General features: G+C 41.8%; 1 protein-coding gene across 1 annotated transcript in view; it reads right to left on the bottom strand.

The window, feature by feature from the left end:
• CUNH10orf90 (chromosome unknown C10orf90 homolog) overlaps nt 1-7,340 on the bottom strand; it is a 74,557-nt gene extending 67,217 nt beyond the window's left edge. The window contains exons 1-2 of the mRNA XM_035890419.1: nt 7,175-7,340; nt 6,396-6,430 (exon numbers count right to left, since the gene is read on the bottom strand). Of these exons, the coding sequence (XP_035746312.1) occupies nt 6,396-6,430; nt 7,175-7,340 (201 nt within the window). The remainder of the gene's footprint in view (nt 1-6,395; nt 6,431-7,174) is intronic.
• Between the last annotated feature and the right edge of the window lie 9,020 nt (nt 7,341-16,360).

Raw genomic sequence — 16,360 nt, 5'->3', positions numbered from 1 at the left:
TGCAAGAGTCATTTCTGTGGCTGGAAGATTTTTTTTTTTTAAAGAAACCATAGCAACCCTCCTAAATCTACTGGAGCAGCAGTTAACAATTTGCTATGACCATTCTGGTACTCAGCTCTTTCTTTTCTCCCGTTAAGTTCTGTATCTCCATTCAACTTTTTTATTCTGCACGGGGAAGATTGTATGAGAGATATAGCCACAATGCACTCTATGGTATATCGTACTCAGCGTGACAACGCACATTGTATTACCCACATCCAATTCTAGATGGACGAAGTGAGAACGCTTCAATTCATTTTTTTTTTTTTTAAATTGTGCTGAGGAATTTTGTGCTGTTATCTGCAGGTTAGCATGGGATGTCACTGCAGGCTGCTTTTCTGGTTTTGCCATGCTGCACAACACTATTAATGAAGGTGACACCTGCCTTCAGTTTAACGGGCATCTCATTTTCATTCACTCAGTCACATGAGCAAAAAGATGGTTGAATGAAATTTTTAGCAAGGTAAGAGCCAGCCACATGGTTGTTGATTAAACCTTGTTTTCAGTATAATTTAACCCAAAGGTGATCTGTTAACAAAAAATGACTACACAGGAGAAAAGTACCCTCCTTCTGTAAGATTTTGCAGGGGAACTTTGCCTGTTAAACCCTGATATTATTATAAAAAAAGAATAAAAAAATATTAATGCATTTCCAAAATAGCCCTTGCTACACACAAGAGCTATGGGTAGGATTGATTTACACATACAATCGTCTGACAGCTGTGAATGTATTTGCTTCATCTACGTGGCTGAAATGCCGGATGCGAGGAGAGCTGTATCAGCACTGCACTGGTGACACGGAGAGGAGAGCGGGCTCCTTCTCGGCATCCAAAAAGCAGCAGTTGGCCGTTGCAGAAGAGCCAGTAGGCAGAAGAGTTGCAGAGAGCACCCATCCACATGGGGCCATGGGCTCTGCCCTGCCCTCACTTCCCTATGGGGACTCCCAAGCCGCTCAAGAAAACTCCCCAACCTGCACGACTGTTGTGTACTCAACCTCCCAACCTTATTTCACGTGTATGTAGCTCTAAGAGACACTAGAAGTCTAGTCAATAGAAAGTAATCAGTAAACACAATCAATGAAATCCAAACAGGTAGATTTGAAACACAACCCCAGAGGTGCTCCACATCACCCACGAGGCCTACAACTAGCGTTACCTTCTGCTCGGTCTTCTGATGTTAAAAAGAATTTTTTTCCCCTATATGTTTATCCTAGGCTATACTAGAGATACAAGGGAAATTGTATCTATATTCTCTTCACTCAATTCTTCATCTTCCAAAAGACTGCCAAAATAACTGGCAATAGGCGATACTGTCACCATTTATTGTATGTTTGTTCTGCACCATTGCATCCTCTGTTCCCTACAAAGCCTGCACCAATGGTCTTTAATCATCAGGAAAGGTTTATATAAAGGCAAAGATGCATTTTTAGTTGTTTGTGATGCATCCCTAGGCAGGATCCCAATTATTAATGGTAATACACCACCACCAAGTCAGGATACAACACTTAGCAAGAGGCTGTGCGTACTTTGCAGGGCGTGGAGGAAAGATTATGCATGGTGGTCATCACCTTATGCCCAACAGGAGTTTATGCTCAATTTTCCCAGTTGCTCCTGGTGGACTGTCAGGTGTCAGAGCCACAGGAGGGGGGCACAACCGTAATTTGGTGGTGAGAACAAAGCCCTCCGAAACACGTTGCCAGGAAAAGTGAAAACAGCAAAAATGACAAAGTGGTTGCTACAGAAAAACACCGCAGTATTATTCAGAGTAATTCACACAGATCACTTGATTTTGACAGGAGCTCAAAAGGGGTTTTAATATTCACCCACAACTGAAGTGAAAATCTTGCCAGTAATAGATTAACTCTTTTATCAACTCAGGAAACAATTAAAGACTTGGTGGAAAGATAACATGTTTATCTCTGGGGCCACTGATGCCTCAAACCATGGAAATATCAAACAGTTTCCAACAGTTGTTTATTACCCGAATGGTTAGAGGGAGACTCCAGTGTCTAATAACATTCCTAATGTAGCTTCTCTGAACACGAGCAAATTATATTAAAAAAAAAATCAAACGGTTTAACCTTTGAAAGCATACCATCATTTACTGCTCATAATGCTAGAGATCATTTTGAAAGACACCACTGCCAACTAATGCATGAAAACGAACACACTCTTCCAGCTAATTGCACTCAGCACAATACAGCGACGCGGACTATAGACAAGTCAGTTCCTGAAGGCTGTGAAATAAAAACTTTTCAATCAGTGTTTTTTACTCATCTACTATAGCTAATTCACATCCAGAGGAGATGCTTCGTTTGTCAGCCGTGGCTACATGGCAAGGCTGGGGCATGGACCCTCGATATACTTTACAGCTTAGATTTCTTCAACTGCAGGTTATAAAACCAGTTGCTTTCTGCCTGTTAGTAATTACTGTCAACCATTAGGTAACAGTTCAGTAGTTGCCATTTAAATACATTAAGGCTGACATTCAGGTTCAGAACTTCCCTTTCTGTAGCTCTGAATGATTTCACCATCTGCCATTCAACCACAAAAGAGTTTGGGCCTCTCTCCTCTTGCCCCCTACCTGCTCTTCTGCTCAAGAAATCAAATCCTCCTTGGACATCACTAGGTGTCACTACTGGGTGTACACAAAACAAAAACTGCTCAGGAGCTCAGCCAATTCCCGAATTGATTATCCCACCAGGAGGAAGAAATGCACTTCCCAAAGAACTATGCAATTCAAAACTTGAGGATGAATCTTTTGTGCATGAATTTTACATGCTGTGGGGAGCATGACTGACGTCCTACACCATCACACAACTGTGATTAATGCATGTTGCACATCACTGATTGTCATGTGAGACAGGTTTGGGCCTGGGACCACACACATAGGTTTGATTGTGACTGTCCTCTGCTCACCTCTCCCTCTCTGGAGAGATACAGAGACAGAAATGTCACATGAAACAAGAGTAATATTGTATGAAAGAAGAACAGTCTTGAAGCATGCCCTGGGGAGATACCAGCCTGGGGTTGGGCTGGACTGCTGCTCCTCCAGGCCCGGTTGCTCTCAGACACAGAACAGGATTTACAGCAAAGGAACAGATAAAGAACAAGTAACCTTTATTACAAGAACCCCATATGCATTGTCATTTTACCTGTGGTGGTGTCCTATTTAATATCAGTCATACCAGCTCAGCTTTTCCCCTTAGAAGCCGCTAGGCAGCTAGTAATAAAAGCATACAATTAAGGTAGTTGGTTGGTTTAGTCTTTTGTTAAGGTTAAAGATCAAACTGAGTCACCCGCTGTGTCTTGTGGTTTCCCGCAGCTGGGGACTGGTTCCTGGTCACACACTGCTGTCCCCAAGGTCCTACACACAACACATGTGGCAAGTCCCACCATGAGGACATACCGAACCATGGGACACATCTCCTGCTCCAGGCTCTACTCCACAGCCAGCGACCACATCGCCCTACGTTAGCTGAAGTTTGCTACGTGTCTGTGACCTGGAGGACCAGTAAAGCACGGCTGATGTTCAGCCAGCGCTTGGCTTCCCCGGGGCCACATTCCCAGACCTTGCTCAATTTGCACGCTGTGCGGGCTGCACACTAGCTTTTCCAGTCTTTCTGCTTTCCCTGCCACAGGCTGCCAGAGAGCTGCAAAACAACAGCTAGAAAATTTCCTCTACCTGTACTTTAGAACATGCCTTTTATTTTGTATACTACTCGGGCTTGGAACTGGAGGTCAGTGGAGTTTCAAATACCTTATTCCAGCTTAACTACCACTTTACAAGCTTTGCAATGGAAGGCCTAAGTAGGAAACCTCAGCACACTTCCACGTTGATACAGCAAAGTCCATCAGCCATAGCAATGCCACAATGTGCTACCTCGGTGTCACCAACCCCAAAAAAGCAGCAAAATATATCTTATGCAATGGAGGGAATGCTGCCAAACCACAAAGAGCCTGCTCTTACCGTCACTCACAGCATGCACGCCCATAGTTTTGCTCTCACAGAGCTTCTAACCTGGGGAAATAGCAGAGAGCATGCACCCCCTTGCTCTCTGTCTTGGATGGGGAGAAAGGAGACGCAGACATCCTCTGATGAAGAGAGACATGAGGATGACATGTCAGTGGTTATGGATAACACCTCTTACTGTAGTTAGTTTGTGTGCACAACGAAAAAAAAAAAAACAAATCAGGCTGTTCTAAACAGCCACACACATGATTTTTTGATGCAAAATGAGCTGAACCATTTTAAAGCATATTTTGGGCCACATTTTAAAGAGTTTTCAAAAAATTTGCATGAACAGCCATCTCTGAAACCCACAAAAAGTAATAAAAATTAAAGTGGGCACCTGAACTCAGCCTATTGCCACAAGGAGATCCTTGAACAAAAATACTGCACAAATTCAACAAAGGAAAATGGGTATAGAAAAAAGTACCCTCAAAACTGGTTACAGAGTTGAAGTTAATGTACAACCAATCCTTGTAGCTTTGTCCAAGGATTACGAATTGTGTTGCTCCTGCCATGGGCAGGGGGAAGAAAGGGACTTACCTGGAGAGACTTAATGCTCTTGCTGGGACCCTGCATGGAGTAAGAAAAAAGAAACACTGCTGCCAAGGGCCCCTCCAGGCTCTTCCTTAGCAGCAGCTGCCAGTCTGCCCTTCCAGCCTTTTGGCACTGGTCATTTAATTGCCTCCAGCACTCTACAGCCACATAGCCTCAGCTTTAAACCGTTGGTGACATCTCAATGATATCTCTGTGCAAATAGATACTAATAATATAGCATACCTCATTACAAATACAAACACCAAAATCTCTGCTATATATCGAAGCCAAGTACAGCATAATCAGTTCATCCTCAATATCTCAATGCAACCAATAAAAAGCCAACAGGTACTCAATACCAACTTCATTTAACTGCAAGTTTCACGTGCCATCTGGAACCACCATCCACTGCATTTTTGCTTCGTTTCTATTTTAAGTCTTCAGGGTGCACACAAGAGAATATTTCCACAGAGGAAGCATCTTAACACAGCAAGGACTGCAACCATTGCAGGGTAACATTTGCATCCACCCTGCCATTGCCAGCACCTGCACAAACCCAGGCTGATGGCTTGCAGAGCACCAGGACCAGTTCATGACTATTTATACTTCTCAACCCCAAAAGCTTTTAAGTAATTAGCTTCCCTCGTTAGCAGATGCACTGCCTGGGGAAGGGCACACAGGTGTTTCCAAGACCCATCCTGGATTCCAGGGCAGCGCTATATGGTCTTGGGGCAGAAAGCTCAGAAGTGCTGAGTTGGGCTGATGAGGGCAACACAACAGCAACATTTATACAAACACGTTATTCCCAGGTCAGAACTGCAGGTGTTATTTTGGCAAGATTGGAGACTGTAACAGCAATAAAAACATTCACGGGATGTTACCACCAACCCCATGTAGTTCAGTCAGAAAGATGAACGATATTTATCAACGTCACTTTTACGGAGGCCCAAATGTACTTTATGAGACATCAGGTGGCACAGTGATTTTTTGCTATAAGTTGCATCCTGTCCTAAAAGAGGTGACGTTTACATACCTCGTGCTCCAAAAAGTAACCTACAAACACAGTCAGCAGGGTGAGCAGTGCTACTCCACTGCAAGCTCACCTCTAATAAAATACCTGGGGCTTGTACCTTCTTACCGACGCATTTAACACATTAGTCCATTCTTCTCTTTTTTACTTTTAGAAGCAAACCAGACCTTTGGTAAAGTCTAATTTAATATTATCACTAATGCATTCAAACACAGCACTAAAAACCGTGTTGCTAAAGTAACATTATGGAAAAAAAACCAGGTAAAACAGACACTGTTATCTCCTTGAAAAATATGGGCCTTATGCTACAGCACCTACCGATGTGAGTCTATTGAAACCAACAGGATTACTTACAGGAATAAGGATTACTCCCATGATTAAGGCGTGCAGGATTACATCCATTGTTTGCGTATCTCCAGTTATTTACATATCCCTATTTTCACCTCTTGTTTGTTTGTTTTTTTTTTTCTTAGAACATAGGGCATTTAATTACTGTTAGCGCTAGATATCATTATGCTGTACTTTCATCCCTTCAAAATTTGGCTGTCTTTTGGATGTCAAATAAAATGTTTTTATGATCAAAACAAAGAAAATAAAGTAGAAGCAGCAGAATCTGGACTATGTAATTAAAAGCAAACAAATAAAAAGAGGGAGAGCTTGTTATCCACAATCAAAACTTATTCATGATTCATTTCATATTCATGCTCCTAGCCATGGCCTCTGCTCTTGGGAGCTGATTATTTATATTAATTTTATAACTGTGCCAAGAGTAGTGAGTTACCTGAGAGTTCTCAGGCAACGCTGGTAGTATCACTACTGGAAAATAACAGAAATCAGACAATTGAAACAAATATTGCATGTAGGTATGCTGATAATGAAAAATAGAGCAAAAAATCTTGATGCTTTTCACTTTACAAAGATGTGGAGAGTCTACCCTGAGTTCATCACTGCCATACGCTTTACATAAAAAAAAATATATCATCTCCTTCCTATCCTTAGAAAAATTGTTTAAGTTACCAGTGCTTTTCAACTATTTTCTGGTACAACAGAATAGTTAATACATGCTAAGAATGTTATGCAGGTCTCAGTTCCTCTTCCCAGCCCAGTCAGAAAGGTAATTAGCTGAATAACGAGCAACAACACAAGTTACACTTACAGCAGGGAACCAACATTTCTCACGAAAAGTAACACACGGTCATTCAGATTCTCCAGTCTGACACCGAATTACCTTACTCTCAGTTTTGGTTGCCAGAAATCAGACTTGGGGCATAAATATATTTTGCTCTAGTAGCGTGCTATAGGGACTTGAAAATGTAAATAATATAAGTTAATTTAAGAAGGCTTGATTGTAATTTTAGTGTCAGTTCTGTAGGTACTGCTTACATATTTTCTAGAGTTAAAAATAAAGATATTGCATGCCTTTTTCGGCTTCTCTAAGCCCTTTTAAAAGCAAAAAGAACACAGGCTATTTTTAGAAAGACTGGTAAACGCTGCACATTCTTGTAAACTGAAGAGAGCTTACAGCGGATTCAGAAAACATCAAAAGTTGCACAAACTTACCGAAGCAACCTGTTTTCTTCCAAGAAGAGTAGTTTATGGTCAAGTACACTTGAGTTACAAAAGACTGCGCTTCCCGGGTCCATTTTGCATAGGGCTTAACCTGAAAATCCACCCGACTGTGTCGGGCGCAGCGGAGGTGCGGAGGTTTGCCCTCTCCAGAAGGCATTTCGACGTTCTCCAGGGACGCGCGATGGCCCAAACGTAGCTGGGCCAGCCACCACTTGTTGCAGTGGTAACAGGAAAAGCCAGGATCTGCCTGCTCAGGCTGCAAGAGCATGAATAATTCATGCCTTCCACCTCCCCGCATTAGCATGCTGCTCAGGCAACTCCAATGAAGCAATTCATTTTGTCCTTTGTCTTCAGAAAAAGCTTGCTGGATTAATGAGGGTTATCTGCGATGATAAAACCTGGGCCTGCTGATTTATTTAGTCTGATTGGTTAGAATTTGTGTCCCTAAATGCAGGTTTTTACGGCCAGAATATAAATTCAGTTGTGCATCCCCAACCTTAGGCAGGCAGGCGAGGATCATTTAGCTACAGCACCAATATCCAGCTACAGCACATGAATGTTTCATTTTCTTGACTTAAATATTGAAGCTGGGCTCTTTGTTTCTGAGTGCTTCTTGAGGAAAGTTAAGAGGAAGTCTCCGAGTACGCCGCTCGCACGTGGTTTTGCGAATATTTCTGTAATGACCTCTTGGACTGCTAAATAGCTAACACCTGGCTTCCAAAATGTTTGCATAAATAAAATGCAAGATATGGAAATATAAAACCTGCGATGCAATCCAGCAACTTTATCATTTACTTTTTAAAAAAAAAAAAAGTCATACATTGCAGTGTCATTTTTAAAATGGAATTTGGAAGGTGATATTTTTCAATGTGATATTTTAATTTTTATTTAAAGTTTTTTAAAATAATCAACAACAGCACTATTCCTCAATGTTTACCGTCTAGAAATCTACAATAACTGAAAATGATAACGATAAAATAATCATAATTCTGATTAGCTTGATCACAAAGCTAATAATTGAACACAATGAAAGATTTTTTTAATCAATTACTTACGTAGTTATATAATGCATTATTGGGAAGTATAAACACAGATTTTACCATTTTATCTGGTACTGCTAGGAGCAGCACTGGAATATTGTATTCGTTTTGGTATCCATATTCTAAATAGGACACTGGCAAATAAGAGAGTGGAGAAAATAGCCGCAGAAATTATTTGAACTCGCTAAGGAAAAAGGTCTTAAAAGGATGTGATTCAAGCTGGTTTGTGGTCAGAAAGGATAGTGAGAGTTAACTTGACTACCATGTACAAAAGGCTTTACAAGGAGAAAATACCAAGACTAGAAGTACTTCTGAGGTATGTATTTCTGATGGAGAAGGTGATTACCTACTACAAAAGTCTACTGAGTACCCTAGTGACCCCTACACTTCCCAGATACCTTCCTAGACGACATGTTTTTTGCCAAACAAATAACAAAAACTTACTGGACTCAGAAGAGGCATAAAGACTTTAAATGTCGAGAACATTAGAACAAAAGATTTTAAATCCTCCTAGTGTTGTATTGTGTTCATGTATTTCTACATGAACTACATGAAGTCTACAGTACGTATCTTCTTATCAATTGAGTATAGTGATTTTGGTAATCTTTAAATAAAAAAAACCAAATTGCATTGATGTCAAGATGTCATCCAGAGAACTACTACACTGTAACATTAATTAAGCTGATGACCATTTAATGGCAGACTTCAGAATGTTTGCTGCTGAGCCTTTCTAAAACAACACAGGTGGACACACTTTTCCTCTCCCCCTTTTCTCATCATTCCAGTTAAGACAAGAAAGAAAAAACAATTAGAAGCAGAAGAATATGAAATCATTTAATTTTGCCTGAGATCTTTTAGGTAAAGCTTATTTCTGCCTCTGACATTCTTATTCTAGACTGGTTTAGACTGGGAAAAGCACAGCCCTGTTCAATTTTTGATGTAGATGGGATTGAATGACTTTCAAGACTTTAATCACCCTCTCAGAACTGTAGCAGGAACAGAAGCATTTGTGATAGTCTGCTAGATTTTGGCACAAACTAGAACTTGCTGTTTCTTCCAGATTGCAGGTGCAGTAGGGTTTCAAGGTGGTGATTACAGAGATCACTGCTGAGGTCACACCCTCCCCCCCCTCTGGTGGACTTCTAACAATGGCCAAATAACATGTTTTCACCTAAGATAATGCTATTTCTTCACCTGCACTGAATGTTGAAAATGTCCTTTAGGATATGTGCAAGATTAAAGGAAAAGTTAGGCAGAAAGGGAGAAGAGGAGGCTGAGGGGAGACCTTATCGCCCTCTACAACTACCTGACAGGAGGCTGTAGCGAGGTTGTGGTCGGTCTCTTCTGCCTGGTAACGGGCGATAGGACGAGGGGAAACAGCCTCAAGTTGTGCCAGGGCAGGGTTAGGTTGGACATTAGGAAAAATGTTTTCAATTAAAAGGTTGTCAAGCATTGGAACGGGCCGCCCAGGGAAAGGGTTGAGTCCCCATCCCTGGGGGTATTTAAAAGCCGGGCAGATGAGGCGCTTAGGGACAGGGTTTAGTGGTGGCATGGCAGGGGTAGGTTAACGGTTGGACTTGATGATCTTAAAGGTCTTTTCCAACCTAAACGATTCTATGATTCTAAGATAACTGGGCAGATACTGGTCAACTCAGTCCTGGGAAACATTTCGCTGCAGGATGTACCAAAACCGAATTTGCTTTTCATTCTGTATGTATAATATTTCTGGCTGCAGCTGTGGAAGGGGATTATGCAGGTCAATATCAGCAGAACAGCTTCAGCAATGAAGTTGGCATGTCCTGCAGCTTCTCTAGAGGTCTCCAGGTAGATGGTGAACAGGAATGAGTGCAAGAAGTACAGAGAAGGAAAAGGGAATAGCTGTCTATTGGCGGTGCTTAGGGACAGGGTTTAGTGGTGGGATGGCAGGGTTAGGTTAACAGTTGGACTTGATGATCATAGAATCATAGATCTTAAAGGTCTTTTCCAACCTAAACAATTCTATGATTCTATGCTATGTGAGTTTTGCCTGAAAAATTGATTGACACGATTGTAGCTCAGTCTACCTATTCAGCCAACGTCACGTATGCAAGTCAGTGACAAATTATGGTTGACTGTGCTTGAAAGCTAGAGAAATGTTGAGTAGCACGGGCAGGAAGATGGGGTTCCTATCCATTGCCATCAAAATATCATCTTTTAGTGCTGTTGACAGTTTAATAGCTACTTCTGTACGTTGGAGAGCATTGTGAAGTACTGCCACTATATTATTAGTCTAGGCTGGAACTTTCCTGCAAATGCAGAGCAAAAACCCGCACATATGGAGCTTCGGAAATAGTTTAAGATTAAAGGTGTGCTGTTCACAACGTGAATAGTATCTCTTTAATTGCATTTCAGAGGGACCTTTAAACCCCGATCATGTTATCATATTTTTTTTCCAGATCAAATTGATTCCATTCCATTTTAAACATCCTGATGATGGCATTCAAATCAAGCATATTTAATTCCATTTCTTTCTTCTAGGCAGCTGAGATGGGATATGGATATGGGGGAGCTACGCAGCCTCCTGCTGACCTGTGAGATACGGTGCGTGGTGCTCCAGTGGTGACTATCAGAGCTACATCCCTTTAGCAAATCTCCACTGCTCATAAAAAAAAAAAGCCTTTGTGCAAAGTTGCATCCATGTATGTAATTACTGGATATCATTCCTAGAATTTACTAAGTTGCATCGTACCTTTGAAATGGGTCGCACGGCCCCAATCTGTCACAGTTCAAAGAAAACGCGTATGATACCACACAGATTAAGCATATTGTGTAGCTGGGGCATGGAGGGGTGATCGTGTGACTACGGAAAATATTTGGGATTCAGGAGATTGGAGTGTGACTGTCTATTGATACCTTTAAATTAGCTATCACTGTAGTATCTGGTTTCTGTCAAGGTATTGCAGAAAATCAGTGAGATGCATCTAGGAGGTTAGTGAATCAATTCTCACTCTGCCCATGGGCTGACCCTTCGCTGTTGGCTGCCTTTCAGCACGTCACCTCAGTTATTTGGCTTTTTTTTGTTGTTGTTCCTTGGCACCGTTGGCAGGCCAAGTGTTCCCTGCTGAGAGGCTTGTCTACGGCTGCCACCTACCCAAGGTGGCACCTATCCAAGGTGGCCAAGCTGGCTTCAGGATGAGCCGCCGAATGGTAGCTCTTCTGGCACGTGGCACCAGGAGGGACAATGCTCCAGGACAACGGAGGACAACACCATTAACCAGCCCTGGAGAGCCACGGTAATGGGATGGCAGACTTGCCAAAGCCAGGGTTATCCATTCTGCTGCGACACTATTCCCCATCTGTTTTTTTGAAGTACCAGAAAAACAAAGCATTACAAAAATGTCAAGCTGTGAAAAGAAAAGTCAAAAGCCAGAACATTCAAAGTTAATGCTGATTCTTTAACTCAAGTCATTAACTCGGAGGCATGCCTGGAGTCTGGGCAGAAGCCTTAGCTGAACTCGTGCTGGTTTGGGTAACTGGCTGAGGAGTCGCATGTCTGAGGGGGCACCGATTCCTATATGAATATAGGAGGGGAACGGGGGCTGGCTGAGTTAAGAGGCTGGATGCCACTGGTATGGAGAAGACGAGAGGCAATCTAAAGACAGATTTCCTGAGAAATTAGGTAAAAAGAAAAAAGGAGGTGAGCGAAAAGATAAGCTCATCCCAGAGACTGGTAGAAGAAGAAAGATTAAGGACACTGACAAATGAGGAACCCAAGAGAGAAGACATGAGTTAAAAGGTGGCCAGGGAAAGAAAGAAGTTCAGACAGGAAAGATAGGGAATAATTGTGAAAAAAACCCACAGAAAGTGAGAGGAGAGTGATTTGGATAGGAATCTGGTATCGATCTGGCACAAAGATGGGGACTGGAGCGAAAATGAAAGGAGGAAAACGATCTCTCAGAGGGGAAGAAATGTAATTAGGACTGTGAGAGATTGAAGAAGAAAAATCAAGAGGAAAAAAAAAGCTCACATTTGGTGGCAGTGGACAGAAGAATCGGGGCACATTAGATGTGTTCCTCTTTCGTAACCGGGGTGGGACAGGATTCAAGTCTCCATTCCTCTCTCTGCCCAGGACACCACACGTATGGATCCTGCTGGCTGAGTCCTAGCCTTAATTTCTGCTTATTATTTCAAGCATTCAAATTACACAACAAGGAACAGAGACTAAAACAATCATCAAGGCTGCAAATGAAAGACCCCAAAGTAAGGAAATACTAAAAAAAAAAAATGCGGAGGGAAGGTTTTTGCAAACCCTGTGATACAGACATACATTACTCTTCTGTTCAAGATCTGAGAGCATTTTGGCTCTTTGAAAATGCACGCAGCTGGATACTTACATTTAATTAAATAGTTTTTAAGATAATGACAACAGCAGCTTCAGCATAATTCACGGTTAAAAGCAATCAAACCCCAAATTCAAAATTCAGTAATAGCCTATATAGTTTTCAATGAAGTGGGAGTCATAAAACTACATTCCGGAGTTTACAGTTGTAATAAGTACAGATTTATGGGCAATAAGGAAGTATCTGTGTGTACCTTCTTGTCCCTCTCATTTATTAGGCTAAAGCTGCAACATCCCCCAAAATGTCTTTAATTAGTTTAAGCACTTAATTTAACAAAACAAGCAGTTTAAAAAAAATACAAACTACTATTCTCCAGCCGCCATGTCCATGAAACAACTATTATTTTTGCAAGGTTAATAAAGTCACAGGTGATTTTATAACAACCTAATTGAAGCATAATTTAAACCTAAGAGCAAGGCTGGTTTTGCATCAGCATTGAGTCAAGGGAAAGAAAATATTATCTGTTAATAAAGACCATAGTACTGGTTTTGTACAATTCCTCTATGTTTGTACAGTGTATGAAGATACTTTAGAAAGCAAGTTGCTTTGCTTATAAAGACATGCAATAACAGTACTCGTGTAATTTTTCCCTTGAATAAACAAGAACATATTTTCTGTTCCGTCATGTAATCCATGCGTTAAGGAAGAACAGTGCAATGATGAGAAAATAATTGAAGTTGGAAAGTCAGGAAAAAAATACTGATAAGTGGACTGAGGGGATAGTTTGCTGGCTCACATTTCAGCTGCATTACATAAAGCAGCTAAATATTTGCATGGAGTGTAATTAATTTTTTTTTTTCCTGTAGTAGAACATGGCATTACAAAATACTGAGCACATTCAACTACACTAAAATCAGTGGGAAACGAAGAGACCCAGCATTTTTCTCAATCCAGGTCAGAGCCCTTTTGGCTGCAATCCAGTATTGGATCTCTCGCAAGCCCCCTTCGTCACAGGCAGACTCAGGCAGGGGTTTTCAAGAGATGAACAGGGACTCAGAATGCCTATTACTGGACCCAGCTGGGGGACCTAAATTCCCACCGCCTTTTGTAGTCATTTCAGAAGATGATGAAGTTTCTTTAATGTGTCAATAGGCAATCCAAAAATCAGATCGGTGGCAAAAGAAGAAGGATGGGGCAGTGCAATTCTGCAAAAATACCGAGTGGGTAGCAAATGTCTCCCTGATAAACATTCATACAGCAACAGAGAGCTGAACTGTGCATTACTTGTCTTCAGCAATTCCGTAGCAATTGTTCCCACAATGGTTTCTTCCTATCAATATTCATCAAGTTACTTCTCTAGGTTTCATTTAGATATCATTCAGTGAATACCATTATTTTAAGAACATAAATAGTAATTGGAAACTTCAAATACCTCTCGCATGGACTTTAAAATTCTAAACATTGGCGAAGTATTTCACTGCAGTTAAGAGCTTCTGTCCCAAAGGTCTGCTACAACGCAGGTGCAATCTTGGCTCTTTCAGAGGCTATAGCAGATCTGCCCATGCCTTTATAGGTCATCAGCCTATACCAGAAGCCTTACTCGCCCCATCCTTTTAATGCCATGCACTCATCACTTAGATGTGAGGGATATCTTTCTGTTCTAGACCTCCACAATGCCCATCCCTATGGGCCCTCATTCTTTGTTTAGTTATTGCATAAATCATTAACCACCACCACCTCAGCTAGAGAACAAGACTTCAGAGCTGGAAGAGGCAAGAGAAGTTGCAGTTGCATTCAGCTGTAGACGTAGGACCTTGAGAGCAGCAGCGTGGGAGAGACGCACACCCAATGCCTTGTCTGACATCCAACACCAGAGACCCTGATGGCCTAGGAAGACCCAGTGGAACTGCTGGAGTGGGGCAAGGAATAAGAGAAGGTGTCTCAAATTTCCTGTGAACTCTGGATATGATGTTGCCCTTTAGCACAGACACAAGAGAGAAATGAGAGGCTTTGTTTACAAGTGTTCTTAAAACTTGGAGTGAAAAATTCCTTCCTTTTTGTTATTCTTCATTATACTTCTTCATTATTGCCGCAGGGACTATTATGAAGAACTGTCCATATTGCAGAGCCTGGACCGTAGCAATCAGCTGCACGGAGCAGCTCTTCCGTACAGCAGATACAGCCTACCACTTAATGATTCGCTTGGTGGGCAATTTGTACAAGAGGAAGCATTTGCTTTTTGGGCTCATTTTAGTTCCTTGCAATAAATAGAAAAATAAATTGATACGGCAAGGATCTAAACTGAGAAATCACCTGTAATGGCCTTTATTTCCTCAAATATTTATCTCCCAAACATTTTTAAAATTTAAACATAAGCTTTTTAATTGTTAATAAACCATTTGATATTAATTGGGTTCAAGTAGTAAACCAGAAATATATTCGGTAACTGGCTGTGCTTGTCATGGGTCCTAATTAGCAGTACTGCTGGACTTGGATTATATCTTCATCATTGTATCACCAACAGAAGACTATTATGGTTTTAAAGAATCCTAAACACTTACATGAGAATAAAGAGGAGGTGAAGTTACGATCTCTTACGTAGATGCAACCAGTTAATATTGCCTTTCCTTCCCAGAAGCAGTATTATCCAAGGTTATGAAGAGACCGGTCCTACTATTAGTTCACCTAATTTGATGTAAGCTCCGCTGGAGTTAGAGGCAAATTCTGCGCTTTTTCCCACGCAACATTTCTAAGGTCTTTCCTAGACAACAAATGTAAGAGTTTTGCTATTTAACTGCACATTGCAAAGTGCTCCTATTGGTCTTGATTAACCTCTGTCTTGGACTATTAGAAATATCGCTCTGACCCTGACAAATCCCGAACCACCTCACTTACAGCCATCCTTCCTCGCAGATAATTTTTCTGGCTCATTGCTTCAGCCAAATGACTGCTCCGTCCGCAGCCCTCCACTGGCTGCTCTTCCCGATTGCCTCAAACACAAACTCTTACAGAAATGTTGATCCCTGCCTCTGCTCTGATACTAATGCAGGCTTGGCTGCCACTGTGTCGTACCTCTCAGTTTTGAATTGCATTCCATGCCAGTCTTAAAGGACTGAAAGAAATCCCCTCTCAAAATCTCAAAGGAGACCTGGTTTTCCTCTCTCAGACCCTCCCTTAAAGGCCACATGTGCTGCGACTCCTGCAGAGCAAAACCACCAAACACCTTGATAACGGTCAAGGAAATAATGTCCCAGGACAGTGCTTCAGATCCTCATTGTAATCTTGTATTTCAGTTTTTCTGAGAGCTATACATATTTCCCCAGCTTTTACTTCGACAGTAAATTCTCTGGCACCGTTACCACCTTTCAGTTTCTGCTAAGTGCCTATCCCAATGAGCTGAGATGCCTGGCTGGTACTGCGGTACAGATGGGACCGTGATTCTCAGTTTGGCAGCCACACCAACGTAAATAGATCATTTCAGATCAATTCAATGCTTCCCCTTTTGTATTTTCATGGGTTCGTTCAGGGCTCACAAAGAGGGGTCAGCAGAACAGAAGTGGTACATGTGAATCAGGAGCAAGCCTTTACAATATCTATAAAATTTCTCAGTTGATGTTTAACAAATTGTCTTCTCCACACAGTCCACAAGATCCCAGGATAATCCCAGTGGGAAGGGACTTGGGAGGGTCCATCCGTTGCCCCAGGCAGGGCCAGCTCTGAAGTCAGACCTGGCTGCTCAGGGCTTTACCCCATCACATCTTGAAACCTCCAAGAATGGGAATGGCCCAGCCTCCCCAGGGAACCTGTCCCTTGGCTCC

This window comes from Egretta garzetta, unplaced genomic scaffold, assembly GCF_000687185.1.
Source record: "Egretta garzetta isolate BGI_Z169 unplaced genomic scaffold, ASM68718v1 scaffold152, whole genome shotgun sequence".
Taxonomy (NCBI): domain Eukaryota; kingdom Metazoa; phylum Chordata; class Aves; order Pelecaniformes; family Ardeidae; genus Egretta; species Egretta garzetta.
Note: the sequence above shows the minus strand (reverse complement) of the source record. Positions and strands in the feature narration are given on the sequence as shown.